We start from the raw sequence: 22251 nt of genomic DNA on the forward strand, positions 1-22251 counted from the left end.
AAAACAATTTGACCCACCCACTGAAGTTAAAGCTGGTGACTGTCCATTGGCTTTTAGCAATCCACAGTGTCTACACACCTATATATATTACTTAGCAGGTCACACAATGGACCATTGATATGCACACACTGTTGACAGCTTTTGTAACCTTTGGTAGGTGTGAAGAGGTGTGTGTGTGTACGCATAGTGCACATCCATGCATGTCATGGATTGCCAATCCATGATAAGATGGCAGCACCAACTCGAGGGAGTGAAGAGGGACAGGCAACGAGAGGGACAGAGAGACGGAGCAAGCGAGCGAGGGAGAGAGATGTTTCCTCCACAATTTAAATATAAAAAACATATATCACTTATCTTTTGTTAGATCATCAATAAATGCCATCTTTCATAATGTTGGTGCAATGGCATTAATGAATTACTTTGCGTGTGCGTTCGTGGTTTTATTCATACTGGTTCAGGCTCCTAAAGTGAAAGTGTGGGCTATTTAATTAGTTACGAGGTGATATTTATCTGCTCCTTATTCATTAGTTAGGCTAAACCTTTGTGAAATCTTGAATCCTTATAGGCAAAATATTGTGTGTGATTGTAGGCTATGCCTGTTGATATGGTGCTGAAATGTGCATTTGGCGACTGGGTTGGGTTCTAGCACCCGTGAGCACGAGCATAAATCGGTGTCTATGAGCGTGGCTAAAGATGTCCTATGCAGTGCAAAGTGGCAGTAACAGTAAACATGTCTCATTTAATTTATAGCTAGCTACTAGCCAGGACGACTGTTAACTTTCTCTGCCATGATGATGGAGATGTTGTTTTGAAAGAGCTTTGTGAAAGAGCTTTCTAAATCAACTACATTTGCGTTGATTAATTGGATTCTCTCTAAGAGACTTGACTCTGGCTTTTGCTGTCTCCTCTCCAAAGGAGCAGATAAAAGCTAACTAACCTCTCCATCACAGAAGTGTTGGGATGTGTGAACTAATTAGTCTGCAACACCAATGTTTGGGTCAGATGTCTTAATTGTGTAACGTCCATCTCTTGGTAGAGATAACTTTGCCAGAGCTGAAATCGTTTCTTGCCTGGAAAAAAGATAAACAAGGACTGTTTCCATTCCGGCTGTTGGGGTTGAAGTTGTAAAAGCATTTACTGTACACATAGGATGAAATGGTGAATGCATTTTTGGTGTAGGATTGCAACTGTCTGTGAGTCTGCATCTGAGGCGGCAGGGTAGCATACATGTTTGTTTACATTTCTGTGTCACTCCCCCCTGCTAGAGAGACTGCCAGTGTTTTTGGATGTATATTATTTGCAAAACCATTTAGTGGTTTTGTTTTGCGTGTGTGATGCACAGAGGAACATGGGTTCAAGGTTGAAGTCACATTATATTCTACAAATGTACATGGATTTTATGCACAATGCTACCACTAATACAGACACTTCTGTTGTTATTGGTACTGCTGCCGTATACGGCCTCCATCTCCACTACCACCATTAATCATAACTATTATTCCTACTACATAGGACCACAATGGAAGCAAGTCCCCAGGACATTTGTGTGTTATCCTTTTAGCCTTAATGTCTGACTGTACCACGTGCTGTTTACATTTCTGACAAATAAAGTATTCTATCAGTCAAAAAAAAGAAAAAGAAACTGTGGGTGTGATTCTAAACAAACATTGGCAACATCTAGCTGGTAAGGCTGCATATCTTTAGTATAACAGAAACTAGTATCAATAACCCATTAAACAAACAGAGAAATAAATGCCATAATATTTGATTAAATATATACAAATCTACAAAAAAAGAACTAAACAAACAAACAAACAAACAAACAAACAAACAATATATCCAGTCAGAGAGAAGATCATGAACTGATATTTATCAGGTGATGTTTAACAAGTCTTCGGAAGGCCTCAGACTTTGCTGTCCAGAGGCTGAAATGCATAAATGCAGCCAATCAATTTTCCTTCTTGAAGTACCTGATAATAACTACATTGATTATGCTATTGATTATGCTTGTGGTCATTTACAGTGCCAATAGCCTGTAAAGGCATTGGTTCCTAATCTTTATGGCAGAGCTGAAAATAATCCATAAAAGAGGTTTACTTGCACTCTAATCAAATCCCAGTTTAACCTATTAAAGGTATATTGTCATAGCAAAAGCAGTACATTATGTCTGTTTTATTTGTTTATTGTTTGATTGCGTTAATGTTTTTATTTCACCTTGTTTTTATTTGCACATTGTATATAGCAGTGGTTCTCAAACTTTTTCATGTCAAGGACCCCCAAATTGACACTTATTAGCCCACGGACCCCCATTTGAAAAGATATGCCAAGGACCCCCATAAGAGAAGATGTTTACGGCTCTATAGCAGTGATTTTCAACAATTTTAATTTCTTGGACCTCCAGTTTGACATGCATTAGGCTACGGACCCCAATCTAATGGCATTTCTATCTCTTGGACCCCAATTTATATCGTAAAATCAATGTTAATTTAATGTACAAATGGAACCAAATGGACCCTAACGGTCCATTTGGTTCCATTTGTACACTCTCTGAGTTACAGACCATTTGTCCAGTTGGTTCCTAACTATCCATCATTTAGCTGGGGACCCCCTGGAACTCCCTCAAGGACTCCTGGGGGTCCCCGGACCCCACTTTGAGAACCAATGGTATATAATACATAGGCGGTGCCCCACTTTCCTCTCCTGACTGTGCCCTGGTTGGCTCCCACAGTGTCAGTTTGCTAGCCACCAGTTAGGGCTGTCACGATTGTGAAATCTTACTTGACGATTAATTGTTGCTCAAATAATTGCGATTAACAATTTAATTGTGTTTCTGTCATTGAACATTAGAACATTATGAATAAAATGTACATTTCTGTTTGGCTTTTAGGCTTCGTTAGCTAAAGTTGCACAGGGCAGATATGACAAATAACTTGCATATTTAATAGTGGAAACAGCAGATCTTCAAGCTCAGAACGTGTTGCATCGCGACGCGTTTTGAGCTTGTATCTACTGTTTCCACAATTTTTTTAAATGTTTGAAAATATATGAAACATTTTCAACATTGAACTGATTATGACGATTATGCAAAAAATAATTGCGATTAGGTGATTATGTAAAAATTGTGACAGACCTACCACCAGTTCCGGGTGCCTGACGCAGTGCCCTGCCAGCCTCATCCATCTCTCTCTGACCTTGTCTGTGACCCGTGGTAGTAGAGGTCCACATTTCTGATGTGGTCCGCCCATGTGACAGTGACACGTAGCATTCTTGTGTAGACTCCATCAAGGGCCCTTTTTTTTATTTTTATTGAATACTTTATTTGTCAGAAATGTGAACAGCACGTGGGACAGTAAGACATTAAGGCTAAAAAGATAATACAAAAAAGTGTTTTCATTGTGGTCCATTGTGGTCCTTTCCTGTTCCTCAGCCCCATACAGCAGTACTGTACTGACTCCACTGTAGCTACGAACAGCCGCCTCTTGAGGTCTTCTCCCATGTCTGATTTCCACACTCTCCTCATCCCATGCAGGGTATTCCAGGCAATTGCCCTCCGGACCCTCAGATCCTTGTTCTTGTTCCAAATTAAGTTTGTTATTATTGTTATTATTATTATTATTATTATTATTATTATTATTAACCCTTATTATTACTAACCCTACAGATTTAGTACACAGTTGTTCCTTACTTAGATTTATGCTTTGTATGGTCCTGTTAATATAAACCTGAAGCAATATATTTTTAAAGATGTATCATTATCAGTCCTCATGAGGGGATTATTAAGGGATTATTATAATAATAATAATAATTATTATTATTATATAAATTATTTTGTACTAATAAGTTAATTATTATTTATTTTCCCCCACCTAATGATTATTCAGCAGCATGGTCTTTCCTATTCTCTCCCCACAGATCTCCAGCACTGTGTATGCCCCCCACCCCTATTTCTCATTATATCAAAACACACAATGATTTTCCCTAAAATGCCGTAACAGTATTGCAAAGTGCTGTCCTCACCAAAAACATAAAGATAACCAGATATTGTCTTAAAAACATTTCTAACACAAGTAGACGGTAGAGTACACACGTGACACACCACAACTATAACGACAGTGATGAACAATATCGTTGGGATCGCTTTCAGAGTGATGTGAATGAACAGCCAATCAAAGAAATACATCCGAGATGACAGGCCGTCACATCCAACATGTTTTCAGGACGTTAATGTTCATCAGTGGTAGATGCTCAGTCACAGTCTCATTATCGTTATAGTTGTATTTATAGTCAGCATTCTCGGTGTGGTCGACCCTTTACCTTTAGTTGCTGATATGTTTAGAGTGACTTAAAGGCAAACCTTAACTGTGAATTCTGGTAGTATGTGTGCCATGCTTTCATCCATGGAAACTAAACTACCATGATATTTCTGCTTTACTAATTAATACAATACTGTACTCCTTAATTCTGACCGTGAAGGGGAGTGGATGATAATGGGAGACAACATATCTTGAAGATGTTCCTTGCACAAACTAGGAGAGAGAAGGGATGTGAGATTCCAGAAAATTGTGTAGTAATGGTGCTACTATTGTCATTTGTAATGCTGTGTTATAATTCTAAGACATTATTGGATACAATTAGTATCTCTTTGACATTGATAGCCTATTCTGGGAACATTTGTGTAACTTTATTGTGCAGAATCTGTGGTCCGTAGGGCCTAAAATGTCTTGAAGAGCATCATTAATAACATTATCACACTAGAGCACAGATATGTGTTTGTTTCACTACTGTTTTCAGTTAACTTTACTGACCAGGAGATGGCAGTAAGAGAAAGAATAAAGTCTTCTGGGCTTTTCAAATTCACCTTTGTGAGCCTATCCCTTATGTAATGGGAAAATATAGGCTACAGTATATGTTGTATTTTAGGACAAGAACTGAAGTTTATAAAGTGATGTTTTGTCTTTAAGCACAGTTCAACATCCATAAGTGGCCCCAAATGAAACAAAAACAGTTGGTGGTATAGTTTTAGTAAAGTTACCAGACAATGTGGAAATGTTAAGTTTTTTAATTCATAGGTGATCATGGTCATTTGTTTATAAAATGTAGGCCTACCCTCATTTTCTATCTGTCATGCAAACCCCTTTTAGAGAAAGCTGAAGAGGTTTCACACTCTGAACCTCTCATTTCTTTCCTCCCTTGATTCTGGCAGCTCCCTATATTCAGCCTTCATTATCTGCACTTACAGCTTTGACTCCACCGCTGCAATTACATCCTCAGCTGCGCTGATTAATGCAACATGGAGGCATTCCACAAAAAAATGGTTATGAAAAGACATTTCCAGACCCTTACCGGGGAGTAGCTGCGGTGCGGCTTGTTTAATGTAGATAGGCCCCGGCCTGTCATATTGCAATAAGATGTTTTCAATGGCTGTTTGAGAGTTCTCTTAACCTCCGGTGTCGGACTGGGAGAGAGACAATAGTGTGAGGACAGTGATTAATTTAATCTATTTCACTCCTGACTTTAGATGGGGGTCTGCCAGCTGTCAGTTTTTGGGGGAACATACATTTCTCTATTGTTGGAACATATTCCCTGGATGACCATTCATTAGTATGTCTCTGCCGCTCTCTACTTAACCTTCCATTCTCTCTCTGGCAATCGCATAATCAATCACTGTCCCATTACTTGACAAGGCAGATGGAGAGTGTGTGTACGAGTGAGGAAAAACCTTTTGGCCCGTCTCGCCGAGTTGCAAGAGGAATGGCGACTTCAGAGGGCTAGCGCGGGCAGAAAACATAGGCCCAGTAAATATTCAATTTAAAGGATTCGCAGATAAGGCGCGTTGAAAAATGGAGGCGGCACCCATTCTTCTAGATAAGCGAAGACGGAGCCATCTGGAGGCTGGAAGATAGCGAACTCCCACGCCATCCCCGAGACCTCGCTCTCATCTGCAGCAGAAGCAGCGAAGGCGGGAGGGAGGAAAAATAGAGTGTGTGCACTCGCTTTGAGTGCACACAATGAGTTCAAAATGAATTAATTCACACTTGGTGCATGAGGTTAGCCTGTTGCCACTCGCAGTAGATAAGCGTGATTGGCCTTTCTTAACATAATGTTCTTATAGTTCATTTCGTACCCAATCAATCATTATAATGCTTGATTTTCATCATCATGCAGAATGGTGCAATCATTGTTTTTCCTTTTTTCATATTGATTACGGAAGTTTCAAACAGCGCTGATAAATTGCTTTCCAAGTCTGCCGTAAACAAACAACATTTACATTTACTACTGTTTGTAGTCTGTGAAGGGAGCTTTATGTGGCCTCAGTGTACATAAAACAGTGAAGCAGTCCCTTCTGACCAATCCATGAACTTATTCTACATCATCACTTCATCACTGTTGTACAGTTGACCACTTAAACCCTATATACTTTGTTGCCTGTAGTCCCCTAGGGGTCGATACAGGGGCCCCTCCTTTTTCCCCCTCTACACCAAATATCTTCGCCCCAGTATGGGGAAATAGGGAAAAAGAATAATGATGGGACCCAATGCCTCCCTGCTTGGCACTCAGCATCAAGGGTTAGATTGGGAGTAAGTCCCTGCGACATACTAGCGTTATGTCCAGGAGGTGTACATGTACATCAAGCTGCCTCACGCTACAGAAACAGGAGATACAGGCCACATGGTTCGGCAAGGGTTACTTACTTACATAGTATAGTATAGGGATGCTAGAGTTCATGTGGTTAATACAGTGGGTAACACCAACAAGACATACAGTAGCTTTACATAGATTCAGCTGGTCTCTGGCAGTCCTTCGTGGGAAAAACAAGTTTCCTCATATTGCATATACTGTAGGCCTACAGTCAGACTAGGTAAATGTATGCATAGGGTGCTGTGCAGACAGAAGAGGGATATTATATTTCAGGCCCGGGCACATATCTCTGCCAAATCCACCTTGATTACTTCTTCGAAAACAAATGTTATTGGGCAAAACAGACTCTCGGCTTGCGAATAACCTTGGCCACACTCTCATAAAGCATCTTGTTGACTCCTCGGCTATGCTATTTCGCGCCAGCCACATTGGATTTGGCTCTGGGGGTAATGCTTTTGTCACTGTGTTTTATCTGTCCTCTCACTCAGGTGCGCTATCCTGTTAGTTCTAATTACCCCCTTCTGCATTTTACTCTTTGCCCAGAATTCTTAATGCGTGATAGCTTATTCAGGTCGATTTGAGATTTACTTGTGGCGGCACTATCTGTGTGACCCGCATCATTGACTGACTCTCCTGCGGGCTCTTGGGTGAAAGCTGTTAACTCCGTGATAACAACGACCTGAAGTGATAACCTTCCGGCAGTCTTGAGGACATGCAGTTTGTTCCATATGGGGTTTATTGCAGTCGCAGCATTTCTTATTCAACCTTGAGTCCTCTCTGCTTTGCTCTGATTCTCTTAATGGGATCGAGAAGAAGGTTAATCGCTGTGTCGGCCATAGACATTTGGAAATGCTGTGGCAGCCCCTGCGTGGCACATTCAGATTTGTATGATGCAAAAGATGAAGTCTGTCACACAAAAACTATAGGAATGGTGTTTTCTTCTTTTTCTGTTATTTAAATTGTTACAGAGCTGTTTCTGCATTTCTGAGGCGCTTTTGATTAATTTACTTTATTAGGCTGAGTAGTGCCTTGGCAGATTTTCATTAAGATCAGGAGAAAAAAGGCTCCACACACAATTCCACTTGTGAAAGGTTATTATACCCAGAAGACATGGTTGATTAAGTGGAAAAAGTCCTTAGGCCCACTGGGATGAAATAATTCTCTGGCGAATGGTTTCTATTAGTCTGATTTTTGTTTAGAAGAACGTTCAAACAAAGGTGTGTAGAAACCTTTAATCCATGGAATTCAATATGGACGCTGCTCAGATGTGCTTTTCCACTTCGTTATGCCTGGAGTTGATTTTAATGCATTTACCATTGATGTTTACAATTTATGGTTCAGCTGTTCAGCTTTTCCTTTCTGCCACTGAGAGGGTACCTAAAAGGTGTGAAAATGCAGGCAGGCGATGCATAAAAATGTGTATTGGTAGAACCTCCACAACTGTTCCAATTTTGTTGTCAGTCAAGCTGAAGTACAGTATAGCGTTAGCTTGTCTATTTCGCTCATCTTAGGCCTGGTTGTCAAGCATATTAGCTCTTTTGAGAAAGGGAAGAATATGCCACAAAAGATATGATGTGGTTCACAATAGATATGGGTGGGTGAGCCTATAGGCAGAAAGGGGAAGGAATGTAGCATTGGTGTGGCACGTTGCCTTGGATTCATATTTTGCAGGGGTACAATGGTGTTCAGCTCTGTCAAACCTAGTTTTAATCCTTTTCTCCAGTGTGTTGTGATGTTGTGTTGCTATCTTAATGATAATCTGTGCCTGTATTTCTGCCCTAGGCACTTCTGTCAGACTGACTTGGTTTAGGAGCTGTGTCTTATCACCAGCTATGTCGTTAAATCAGCTATTTTTTTTTGCTGCAGACAAATTTCACTGCCGGTGCTGTTATCAAAAGATCAGCATACTGTGATTTTCCTTTCAATCAGAGCTCTGCAAAGTCGGCCGTGACAACGTCTAAGTAAGAAAGACAAAGTGCAAAACAAATCTTACATGGCAAATAATTTATTTGACTTCCTATTCTTTGATATTTAATAAAACAGACAAAATTGGTATGCTTTGCATTCATCATTTCACGGATGGCTTTGAGCAATTTCACGTTATAGTCATTTAAGTTCTCGGCTCTGCCTTGTGCATTTCTAAAGGTCACATGATGAGAGAATATGGGGGCATAGAGATGACAGTAGTATGATTTTTGACAGATGAGTTAGTCCACAGGCTACAGATAGTTAACTGTGACACAGGAAGCCACAACCTGGAACCTGTACAGCTCATGACTTATATTTCTTTTGTTGTTGTTGTTGGAGTGAAATGGGATGTGAATCTGTTAAAAGATTTTAGAGCGTAAACACACCTCATCCCAGTGTTGTGGGCTCGAGAGACTGCGTGTGACGGGCTGAGAGGCACATCCCATAAATGCTGTTTATGTACAGTACAGAGGCAAGCTCTATAGCACTGGTTACCAAACTTTTTAGCTTGAGACAGAAGAGAAATGTTGTCTCCCCAAGACCCAAGCTAGTGAAAATAGCAGATCTACAAGCTTACAACGCATCACGATGCGACGCGTTGTAAGCTTGTAGATCGGCTATTTTCACCACTTCTTAAACATTTGTTTTCAAATTTATGGAATTTCTTTCGAATTTTGGTATTTATTTATGAAATTGTTTTGAAAAATTTGTTTTTTCATGAAAAGTTAAGTTTTTTTGGGGGGGAAAAAAATCTAATATTTTGATATAATTAAAAACAAAATGTAGGAAATGGAAAAACAATAAAGGGGATATTTAGTCGCGACCCATAAAAATGGACCTGCGACCCACAAATGGGTCCCGACCCACTGTTTGGGAAACAGTGCTCTATAGCTTCCCCGGCCAAACTGACCTCTGGAGGCTGGAGAGAGACGGCTATACTCAGTTCCTCTCAGAAAGCATTGTTCCGTCTGACTGAGTGCTCTGATTGTCTCAGCACTGTGCTTGAGTGGAGGGCAACTTGGAATTAACTCCTCTGATTCACTCCTCTCTGCCGCTTGACACCATTTCAGACCAGTCAGCGCGTCGGGAGGACCGAGCCTCCCTCCCCCAAACACACTCTCTTGCTGTCAGGGAAAACGCTGTACGGTAGCGGACCCGAGGGTCTCTTGCACGCCGTTTGAGAGAGGGCTTCCGCGCCCCCCTCTCTCTCCTCCCACAATGCACTGAGGGTCTCCGGAGGCTGGTAGCCCGGTTCGCCGGGGTCTAGGGGGTCTTTGGAAAGGAGAATGCTGATGGAGGGCACGGTCCGGTGCACCGTCATCTCCGACGACCCGCCTTCGTGACTCTCCCACACCTCCTTCACCCCCTTGTAGCGCAGCTTGGTCAGCTGGTGCAGACAGCCCACTTTGCGTTTCATAATCTCGGCGCAGGTGATGGTCTTGGTGACGGCGCGACCCGACCCGGTGAAGACGACCTGCCGCAGCCCGCTGCCGTCGCCGCCCGCGCTCCCCTTGCCGTCGCCTTTCTCCCCCTGCATGCGTGCCATGGCGAAGCCCATCAGGTTGCGGATCTTGCTCCCCTCTTTCACCCGCATCTCCAGCACCCCGGAGGCCAAGCCTGGGAAAGGGCAGGGCGAGTCCTCCTCCGTCCGGCAGACCTTCTTGAATCCCCCTTGCCCTAGTTTTAGTGCAGGCGGAGGAGGAGGAGGCGGAGGAGGAGGAGGTGGAGGAAGAGGACTAGGTAGCGAGACAGGCGTTGCGAGGCTGGACACGGTGGACATGTTGACTGCTGCCGACGGCACCATGCTGCAGTAAGCTTGACCCTGGTAGGCAGGGCAGGTCCCCGAAGTTACTCCAATCTCTGTGTGGATCTGTCTGCTCAGCTCCAGTCCGGGGTAAGGCCCGACAGCCTCTCTGGCCAGGTACGGGCCCTGGCCGCTGACCACTCCACACCCTGTGAACATGTCTCCTCTCCTGAGCGACCGCTCGTCTGCTACAAGTTCAGTCCACTCACACACATCCCACATGGAAAACCGCTCGGCATCATTTTCAGTGCCACTTCTCTGACACTCCCCCCCCCCCCCCCCTCTCTCTCTCCCTCTCTCCCTCTCTCCCTCTCTCCCTCTCTCTCCCTCTCCAGTCAACAGCTGTAAAGTTTCAAGACTTCATATAAGACATATTACCCGGCTCCCTGAGAGCACTATCAATAGAGTCTTTAATGCTGCCTCTCAGAAGGGGGCTGCAGAAATAAGATAAACGGCTGGCTGGTGAATTAAGAGTAGTGGCGAGACCATTGAAGATGTTCTCAATTTCACAACACAAAGGACTATTTGGAAAGTGTTCGGCAGACAGATGTGGGGAAAAAAAGAAATCAGCCTGAATTATCCTCTTCCCTCTTATTGTCCTGAATTCATGCACTGCTTTTATCCTAATAGCTGTAAAACAACATAGAGCACTTTTCCAAATCTTCTTCAACCAAACTTTTGAAAAGAGAAAGCTATAAGTACCGTGTAAACAACACTCCACCTTTTATGCTTAGCGTTCAAGTCCAGCGCGACTCATATTGGCGCGGTGATCCGGCGACATCCTTGAACTCTCGTCTGACCTCATGGGGCTGTTTCCAGGTGTTGGACCTCTGGGTGAGGGTCGTCTAGCCTTTTTTGGGATGATTGTCTTTCGTCCTCGGCTCCTCTGGCCTCTTGTGTTGGCGGGGTGGGGGCGCGCAGGAGCCGGCAGGGTGGGTATTGCTGAGGTTTGGAACCCGGCGGTGGGGCGGGAGTGGTGGGGGGGGGGCGTCCCTCCCTGGAGCGCTCCTCAGTGTGGTCTCCAGTGATGCTGTTGGAAGTGTGCTCTGTTCCCCCACAAAGAGACGTAAGGGACAGGAGCTGCCTCACAAATGCTCACAGGAGGAGTGTCTGTGTAGTTGAGGGGGAGCATGAGGGAAAGGGGAGACAGCCCTCTTAAAGGCGCAGGTCTTTTCATCTCTCAGACGCGTGCTCTGCCCGGCACACAACTGAAGATTGCCTTCTGTCGGGGAGAGAGAGGGGTAGGTAGGGCGTGTCCCTTTAAGAGCCCGAGCGCAGATCCCCGGCAACTTTGTCAATCTCTTTAGAGGACGTACGTTCCAGTGCATGTGTTCAACGTACATGACTGATTAAACCTGAGTTCTGAAATAGAGACTCAGTCAACCTTTAAAAATGCATTTTCAGCTGTGAAACAATGAATTAGATTAGCTCCGTTATAATTGAAAACATCCTTCAAAGAGCCACTGAAAGTCAGCGCCATTAAATTGCACTGTACTTAGCCTTTATCCTATTAGATGTTTTTTTTTTTCCTGACCATTTACAATTTACATAATGCCCTGCTAATAGCTTCATCGCAGAGGCAATCAAGTGGCACACGCACACAGAGAATGTCTGTCTCTCATGCTCCAATTGTTATATTGTTACATGGGTTGGAGCCAACCTTGTCATCAAGGACACGGGGACAGGGACGCACATAGCCGTGTCTTTCCGCGTTCGAACGTGCCATTGAAATGGCGCGGCTGTCTTCATTAGTTGTGTGGGGTGGGCGTGGGGTGGGGGGGGCGGGGGGTGTCTACCGTGCAGGTGAGTGGTTCTAGGTGCTGCTGACAGCCTGGGTAATAAGCCTCATAATGGGCCTTCCATCACCAGAGGAGGGCGCTGGCCCTCTCGTTCCTACACCGTGGCACGCCCAGACAGCTGTGGCGGCGTAGCGTTCGGCCCGGGTTTCTTGGCCCGACAGGTGGATTTGTTTTGGTGTGTGACTGACAGATGGGAGAATAGGTAAAGACAGCGCACTGAAGCTGAACCTACGAGGCCAGGAGAGAAGGCAGACAACTCCCTAACTGCTGCTCTCCTCTGGCTGTGCTCCCCCTTGGTGCTCAGTTGTACAGAGTTAAAAAAGAGGAGGAAAAAGAAAACCATAGCCAAGCCCTGTTCTGAATGTGAAGCTAATTCACTGTGGCATGTGTATTATATTGGATCCCCATGGTAATCAAGGAAAAAATAAGGAAAGCTTGTTTTTTTTTCCTTCTTCTTTTTCACCCCCACTCGTCACGGTGGAAACTCAGAGATGAAAGTGCCTTTTATTATGCTAGCTTGCCTGGGGATCAATGCAACTCGATTAGGAGTCTTTGGTTGAGGGTAAACGTGTCGATACTTATTGACACGCATCTTCACACATCTCCGTCTCTTGGTCACACGTTTATTTAATTTATATGGGGTGTGAGGGTAGAGGTATTTATCTCCAGAAAACCATCCTACAGTAGCCAATGCAGGAGACACAGCAACAAATGTCCCATTCTTGCCTTTGACACAGCACTTTTTCTGTGAGAGAGAGAGAGGGAGAGAGAGAGAGAGAGAGAGAGAGAGAGAGAGAGAGAGAGAGGGAGAGGGAGAGGGAGAGGGAGGGGGGTCTGGGGCCCTCACCACCGAAGTGATCATTCTGTTGTTTGGGAGAAATTACCCTCATCAGTCATACGGAGATGCACAGCTGCCTAAGGGGATCTGGTGATGTTACTGCATAATAAACTGTGTGTGCCTGTGTGTATGAACGTGTGTGCGTATGTGTGTGTGTGTGCGTGTGTGTGTGTGTGTGTGTGTGCGGGTGCGTGTGTGTGTCATACGGACAGAGAGAGCGAGATAAAGGGCAGGGGTAAAAATGAATCAGATATAAATGCAGAGACATTAAAAAACGTATGATAAATGTGGCTATAATCTCCGCTCTTTACATAATAATCTTGGAACATCATTTGTTTAACCTTAAAAAGCTGTCCTCTTTTTTCTGGGGGAGAGATTGAGCAATGGAGTGGCCATGCTCTTGTTTTCAAACATGCGTTTATAGAGGTTGCCTCCATCTCAAATGCTGAGCTATTCTCCAGGATTTTCCTTTTTCATTGCTATTCCATTGCTATTATAATACTGTAGCTATATCATCGCTGTCGGGCAAAAACCTTGTGTGTAAATATAATGCCCTATTTTATACTTTGTCGTATGACAGTGTTGCGCTAAAGTAGCAAAAAAGTCCAGTCTACAAGCTCAGCTGAGCCTATAATGACATGTCCAAAATAGGGTCAAAATAAGGTTTAAAGGTGGTTAAAGGGGAAATCCACCCATTTTTAACTATGTCATTAATATAGCATAAAGGAGTTGTGTGGAAATAAGAAAAAATTAAAAAAAAAATTAACATTGCAAAAAAATGTAACATTGCAAAAAAATTAACATTGCAAATTACACCATGATGAGTCATCACAGTGTAATTTGCAATGTTAATTTTTTTGCAATGTTACATTTTTTTGCAATGTTAATTTTTTTTTTTTTTTTTTCTTATTTCCACACAACTCCTTTATGCTATATTAATGACATAGTTAAATATTGAAAATGGGTGGATTTCCCCTTTAAATATAATATGTTTTTATACATATTTAACCAATGAAAAGGATTAACAAGAGCTTTTGGCTAAATAATAACTACATCGGATCCATTGGAACCCAGGTTCTTTTATCCATGTCCTGAAAAGTAACAGTTATATACAGCACTGAACAAGGCTTCCATCTGATTGCAACGAAATGCTATTTGCATTTGTTTTGGCTTTTGTTTGTTTTTCTACTTTCACTGCCCGCAGTGGTGCTAAAGCTGTATTGTGTGTGCATGTGACATTAAAACACCTTGAACGTCGAGGAGACTAAAGAAAGCCACCAGGGCTGTTCAGACAGGTCTGCATGTTGACCTACAGACATATAGGGTTGGAGTGGAATGGCTGTATTTAATGGTGGGTTTGAGACTTGGTCACTAACCCTGACACACACGCGCACACACCCCCACACACACACACACACACACACACACACACACACACACACACACACACACACACACACACACACACACACACACACACACACACACACACACACACACACACACACACCTCTCTCTCTCTCCACACAGGGGGGCCCCTGCTGCCTCTTCGACACACGTGTACCCCTCACTTGGTCTGACCTTGACTCGGAGAGTTGACAGGCTGGACATTCTCTCCAGTACAATGCCCCAACACCGGCTTCATTCTCTCCACCCTCCCTCTCACTTTTGCTTTCACTTCTGCCCACCAGCGTTTAACCACAGAGAGCCATTTATTCTGAAAGACCGTGACAAATTGTACTGAGTGTGCATCTCTCTCTCTCTCTCTCTCTCTCTCTCTCTCTCTCTCTCTCTCTCTGTCTGTCTCTGTGCCATGCACCTCTGATTGCTCAGCCAGTCGCTGTTATGAATTATAAGGCATGTGGTCCCTTTCGTTGTTTGTTGCAGCACAGCAGAGAGCGCAGAGTCGGTTCGGAGAGCCGCTCGCAGGGCTGCATAGGTTCCCGGCTGTGGCAGCCGGTCGAACGCCTCACGCTAACCGCGAGAGTTTCACGGTCATCAACCAATGGTGGCCCAGAGGCTGTCATTTCGCTCCATGTGGAGCTCGCCCTGCGGCTTGGCAGTTCTGCCCCACAAACTCCCAGACGGGCCCGGCAGGGGAGGGAACAACACACGTGCAAGCCATATATACAGTACACAGTAAAAGTCCTCAGTATTCATTTAACTCTGAGAGGGAACTAATGCCAACCAAAAGGACCCGTAAAGGGTCAATTTGGTTGCATTTGTTCACCCTCAGATTTACAGATGGATAGATTAACGCTGAGGACGTTACTGTGTTCTCTCTCTCTCACACACACACACACACACACACACACACACACACACACACACACACACACACACACTCACACTCACACTCACACTTACAATATAGACCAACACTGGCATGGATTCGTGCGTGCGCACAATCGTACGCGCACTCATAAATGTACATGCTCAGCATAAGGCAGGCCATTGGAGCAATTACAGAAACATGGCAGAACACGATGGAGCAGGCCCGAACATCGGAAGGGAAATAGACTGAGCAGAAGGGGAAAAAAATAAATTGATGACGCCATTAATAATGTTCGAGGCGCTCTGAGCGAGATGGGGGGGGGGGGGGGGGGGGGGGTCGGATGACCCCGTCTATGATTTCCCTGTGACAGCAGTTTGAGGGGCAAATGGTTTTGTTTGTATTTGATTTTTTTCCTTCCTGTGGGGGTGGGTTGGGAGGGTGTTGTTGAGGCGGGGGGGTGGGGGGGGGGGGGGTAGGGGTTAAACGGCTGTGTTTCTGTGTCAAAGGCAACAATAAATAGAAAGAGCAGGCAACTGTAATGACTTGATGTTTTGCTGTCACTCATGAGTCCATTATGTTTGCAAACGGCGGGTCAGTCTATAATTTGCCGTCTCTGACTTGTTCCCTCGCTTTCTTTTGCTCCCTCATTTTCCTCTTCTCCCCCCCTCTCTCTCTCTCTCTCACTCTCTCTCTCTCCCTATCTTTTTTCTTTGAAAAGCTGCTCGCACTCACCACATCTCTCTTCCAGCCGCTGCTAGGTTCGCCCTCGGCACTGCAATGCAGATGTGTCTCACACAGTGGCAGGAAACTTTCAGTGGAGCGGACAGTCAAAGGAAGGAACATGAGGGAGAAAGGAGAGAAGGGCATGAGAGAGAAAGTAAAGGAACATGAGGGAGAAAGGAGAAAAAGGGGCATGAAAGAGAGCGAAAAGTACAAAGATAGGAGAGTTGGGGCACAGAAATGTGCAGCCGCCGTAAAGAGCAAAGAAAAAAGTTCCTCCACATGCATGCGAAAGCATCTGGTGGAAAAACAGACATGGCAACTCCTGATTTATGAGCCATGTCAATGAAAGTGATTGCTTCTACTTTGTGAAGCAAACAGGCCAAGGGGTACAAAGAAGTTTTATTTGGCAGTGATGCAATGAGCACATACTCTTTTTAAAATACCACCTGAAAAGAAATGTTGAGATGACATTTTGAGATTGACATTTCAAAGGCCCTGGGAGGGAGTCAGCACAGTTGTTCGGTGCTCCGAGGTACATTTTTTTGCACTCTGTGTGATTAACTGCAGTGTGTCTAGCTTTAATTGGCAGCTTCGGTTGATAATAGCAGCTGCATGCGGTGCCGCTGTTTTGTCCAGCCCCAGGCAAAAAGTTAATGGATTTTATTGGGGAGTTTTTGATCAATTAAATCAAGGGGAATTAATTGTCCATGTTGAGACAAATGGGGAACAAAACTACCAAACAAACAAATGACTCCGAATAATTATTCACTAATACTTGAGTTACATTAAAAAAAGTATTAAAAATACAATTTCAACAGACAAATGGATGATGGGTATGTTACTGCGGCAACGGCACTGCATTTCCGTCTGGGGAGCATCATCATCGATGGAGTGTTTTCGACAGAGCCACTGCTGTTGAGTTACATGCTATTTGGTTGACGCTTTTATCCAAAGTGCTGTACTATGAGGGCATACGGTCTTAAACATGGTGGACCCAGTGGGTAATAAAGCCCCCTAATCACAGTTTAAGTGCCATTTTGTGCCAATACTCCCAGCCTTGATGTTACCGGAATTACCCCAGAGCTGTAGTCGTGGATTGATGCAGTACTGCTAAAAGGATGCTGCGCATTCAAGACATAATGTTTGGAAGATTCACATTTTCAGCCATCAAAACCGGCAATGAATGAGTGAATGACATGTAGTCATTTGAGATACATACAGTAGGATATTGTATTGAATTATGCTGATCGTGTTCTCCTATAGAATGGGTCCTATTACTCTATCTAAAGCCACTGGAAACCAAACCAAGAAAGGAGACAGGATTGAGGAGCTAAATTCCACATCAGGGCATAGATTTTGCTTGCTCATTTTCCAAAACCTCTGAAATCTGAGATATACTATAAAAACAAATTTGTTGTAACATTTTACCCTGCTTTTTATAATATAACCTATCAATCTACAACAGTTTTTCAACCTCCTATAGTCTCGCATGGACGTGAACATTTGACATTTAACTTGGACTTTGACGACACAACATAATTTAGTGTTCTGGAAGAATGGCTGTGTGTCTCTGTCCCCCCCCCAGAGCCTCCCTCATAAACACCCCTCTTCTCAGGCAGGGTTTCCAGATGGCCATGCTGCTCCGTATTCCACAGTCCACGGCTCTAAACTTCCTAGCGAGCACATTCGCCCTGGGTCACTGCTCCCTCCGACACGCTAGAGCAGGAAAAGCACTAATCCTACAATTCACATGCCTCCTTGGAAGTGCTCTTTCTTTTTCTTCTTTTTGTTCAGATTTTCTTTTCCTTTTTGGGATTCACATTTATATGGAGTGTGTGTGAGTGTACCGCACATTCCGCTGGAGGCAGCTGCTGTGATAGACACGTGCCGTGGCGCTGAAGGCAAAGCAGCGTTGGCTAAAGTGACCTCTTTCACGTACTTTGGCACTCCCCGGGCTGCAAACAGAGCCCAGCGATGAGGTGGAAGAGATCCGCTCGCAGGTCCATACCAGATTTCGTCCTGTGCTTAATTGCGCCGGAGAGCAATCACTCTCTGCCCCGCAAATCCGCTGCAAAGCTGCGCTTCACAATGGAGCCGTAATTGCAGGAGTTTAATTGCCTGCCAATGCTCTGCTCCCACTGCCTGCTCACATTGAAGAGCCCAATAATTAGAAACAGGGAAAAAATTAGGTGGCAATTTTGTCTTGGCAATTATCATAATGCAAAAGAAGTGCCATTAGTATTGTTAGCCCCACAGCACATAATCTTTTGACACCGTCATTGGCCCTCTCTTCGCTGCTGGGTGCAAAAACTCTTGATTTCCCTGTGGCCCCTGATCTCCCTCAATCACTACTTTAGTCATCAGCTTTCTGGGGAAGTCAGCATGCTTGGAGTCAAACTAGCAGACTGAATACATCTCTGCTTAGGGTGCTGGGAGGATTAAGAGAAGCCACAGTATTAGCCGTGTTTCCTTTAAAGGTATATAAATTGGCTGTTAATCCTCTTTGGAGCCAAGCATGAAATTGCGTGTGATATAACGGTAATGTTATGCGACGGACCAATTTTGTAATACAGCGACATTCCATTTTATTGTTACTCGATTTTCATTGTTGCCTCATAAGTTAGGAACTTGTTTCCCCCGAAAGTGCTGTTAGTTTGTTCTGTAAAGCTATGCAGCCACATTTGACAAGCTCTAGTTTGAAGAGGAAATTTGAAGGTAAAATTGGACTTTCAGCAACTAAAACATATAGCAACTGCAAAATAGTTTCCCTTGCCTACTGGAACTCATTCTTGCAACCTCAACACAACAGTTTTCCTTGAACCCTCAGTTCATGGTTATTTACAAACTTACAGCATACTGTACTTGTGGGCACATTATCTTAACTGTGACCATGATGATAGCCACGATGTTGAAAGGATATTATGCTGACAGGGGGAGGTTTACTGGGAATATAATTAGAACGACCCACTACTCGGTTTGAGGTTGTATTTTTCACCATAGCCAAGTAAGTATTACTTGGGGTCTTATGTAATTTAGAAATGAAACCCCCAAGTCTGTGTTTTGTGCAGCACATTCACATGGGATGAACACATTTTATACTGTAATTGACTAACTTTTAAACCCCCTGGATATGATTTAAGATGTCAAAGCTCTGCTTCACATCCACTTCCCTGCAACCACGTCTTGAATGACACGGCTTGATTTTGCACTATTTTGGAGACATTGATTGGAAAGTGGCTGGTCGCTAGCTATAGGCTATTATAAAAGATAGAAAGAGAATAATAATAATAACTTTATTTATATAGCGCCTTTCAGAAACCCAAGGACGCTTTACAGTACACAAAATAACAAATTAATTGCCAAAAGCCTGGGTAAATAAATGTCTCTTCAGTGCGGACTTGAAGGAGTCCGCATGTGATGTCACACCATTGAAAGTAATTGCTGAAAACCTCTCAAGATGGCACCACCTGTCCATTGAACTCAATAGACGCGGTCACTAGTTCTAAATAGGCCTTAACACTGCTGTAAAAAGGCTATCCCAAAATAACTGTTGGCTGGTTGAAAGATAGACAAATGTCCCTTAATGCATGCTGCTGTAGTGGACTGAACTGTGATTGAATAATGTAATTGATTTATGCAAATCAACCTCTTAAAGGGATAGTTCACCCCCAAAAAAGGCTTTTTTCCTATCGATTAGTCACCCCATGGAGACTTGAATTCATGGATATTTTTTTGTTTTTGTCGCATTCCTAAGCCAATAATTTCATGACCGGCAGCGTTTCCAGTAGGAGACACAAAGAGTCACCTTTGTATCTCCTATGCTGCCTATCAAATTATTGGCTTAGGAATGCGACAAAAACAAAAAACAAAAATCATAAATTCAAGTCTCCATGGGGTGACTAATCGATAGAAAAAAGGGAAAAAAATGGGTGAACTATCCCTTTAAGCGTCGTGTGAATCACTCATTCACCCATGCCCCTTTTTACAGGGGCGCTACACTGCCATGATCCATGCCACCCATCTCAATTTGTTTTGTGATTTTGCTCTTATGATGGATTTGAGCTTGTTCTATCTGCGAATGGGTCTCCACGCTGTGTAATGAGACGAGCCTCCTGAATTTGCATTCAAAATGCTTTGCAAACTTTCATTTGTAATTTCCCAAGACAATCTCCATAATCATTGACCGGGAAAGAAGTGCAAAGAAAAAAGACTTAGCAAAAGTGTGTGCAAGCTGTAGCTTTGTATGTGTAAACAAGTTACTAGGTGTGCAGTTTGTTTGTTGTGCTAACGTGAGCAGTTGAACAATGCCTACACATCACCAATAGAGTGTTCCAGGGATAATATATTTTTGTAGGCGGAAGGAGGAAGTTACTATCCTCCTGGTTTCCTCAACAAAAGCCTACGGGATTTGTGGATTGGATTTTTGATCTGTAGTGAATAAATTATCATGATTAGGCAGACATTTTATTCAAAAAGAAAATGTTCACAATTTAACACACATTTAGTTTTTTGAAGCATAAATGCAATTACCAGAAGTAAAAAGCTAACATTAGGTTGTAAAGATAACTACTCCACGGTCGCATGACTCATTGTCACCATCACGAATGCTTGTGTGTTCAACGTGATTATGTGTAATGGACCTGACAACTTCTGTAGTCTCCTTAAGTCACTTGTGGTAATCACTGAGATGTGGTAGAATAAAACGTGAAAATCTCCTAAACCCGTGTTAACGACATATCTTATTTTAGACATCTAAACAAAGTCCCTCACAAAAAAAACACATTTTGAGATGAGGGAAGCAGAAGTGCAAAAATGCAAACGTGTTCCTCGGTTTTGGGACTGCAAACGTAGTAGACCTTTTTCACAACAGCCATTTTGACACAGTTGTTACCAATGATACTAACGCACGCACAAGGTGTGTGTGTGTGTGTGTGTGTGTGTGTGTGTGTGTGTGTGTGTGTGTGTGTGTGTGTGTGTGTGTGTGTGTGTGGCAAAGTAGAATTCAGCACCATGGATAGCGCTCTGACATGCAGTAACGTAAACAGTCAGTCAGTCAAATCAACAAGTTAACTAAAGAACCAACTAGACACATAGGAATAGTTTGCATACTGTAACTAGGGAATTTGGCCTGGAATTCGGGACATGGCCAATTCCCATGGGATTAATATCACAGAAGACCTCTGTCGCAATTACAGTATTACAAATGACCAGTATTATTATAAATGACAGTATTACACATGCACAGAATCTGTCACTGCATTACAGAAATAATGTGACAGTGTTTTAAATTAGATAGAAATTATTTAGTTGTGTGTGTGTTTCTTGTCATGTTCTCAGGGAGCCAGTAGCCCCACATGCAGCTCCACATGGTGGGCGAGCCAGATGGCTACATGGCGTGATGCTATACCATGTTTTAAATGTAACTTTTATTTTTATGAATCAAATTTAATTTTGTCCAATCTGTATGGTAGAGTATGTTAATACAATATAACTTACAATTGGGGTGGTTGTATTTAGTTTCCCTGCTCTTCTATTGAGAACATTAAGATTGCGTCAAAGGTCTCACCTATAGACACAGGATCTGACACACATTTTGACCTGATGGTCAAGATTCAATTCATCCCCAGAGCAAGCAGGTCGGCTCTATTAGCTCAATGTCAGCCCTTGCACAGGAAATGCTACAGTACAGTATATCATCGCTGTCTGGCAGAAACCTTTTATCTCCATATTTTAAACAAAAACAAAGCCTGTAACTAAAGGCTAAAGGCTAAACTATTTTCGGAATATTTTGAAAGTGGAAGTGTAGTCTGTCTGTGAGTTTTATAAATGTTTATCCAATGAAAAGTATTAACAAAGGCTTGCGACTAAATAATAGCATTCACGTGAACACAGGTTCTCTTTTTTTTCTCCATTTCCTAAAAAGTAACAGCTTTGGACAGAAGGTTTCCCCCCAACAGCGACGATATAAACGATTCCTAAGCTGTTTGGAAAGCAACGTTCAGTAATGATGTGTGCATTATGAACACTGAGGGCTTTTGAATTGAAACGTGAACGGAACAGAACAGACGGCACCTATAGATCTGAAACACAACACGGTCACGAAGGACTCTTCCCCTCCTAAGCTCTCTACCGTGTCTCACTCTTTTTATGAGTCAGTTTAGCGGCGGCGCATTATCTCTGTGTGCCAAACAAGAGGTGCTAATAC

General features: G+C 43.3%; 1 protein-coding gene across 1 annotated transcript; it reads right to left on the minus strand.

The window, feature by feature from the left end:
- Positions 1 to 9682: 9682 nt before the first annotated feature.
- Positions 9683 to 10633, minus strand: rpp25a (ribonuclease P/MRP subunit p25, a; the record flags this gene model as incomplete). Its single annotated transcript, XM_080433641.1, has 1 exon — positions 9683 to 10633. The coding sequence occupies one exon, from the start codon at positions 10631 to 10633 to the stop codon at positions 9683 to 9685; it is 951 nt and encodes a 316-aa protein (XP_080289767.1).
- Positions 10634 to 22251: the final 11618 nt, after the last annotated feature.

This window comes from Gymnoscopelus braueri (assembly GCF_963280865.1).
Source record: "Gymnoscopelus braueri genome assembly, chromosome: 1".
NCBI classification, from domain to species: domain Eukaryota; kingdom Metazoa; phylum Chordata; class Actinopteri; order Myctophiformes; family Myctophidae; genus Gymnoscopelus; species Gymnoscopelus braueri.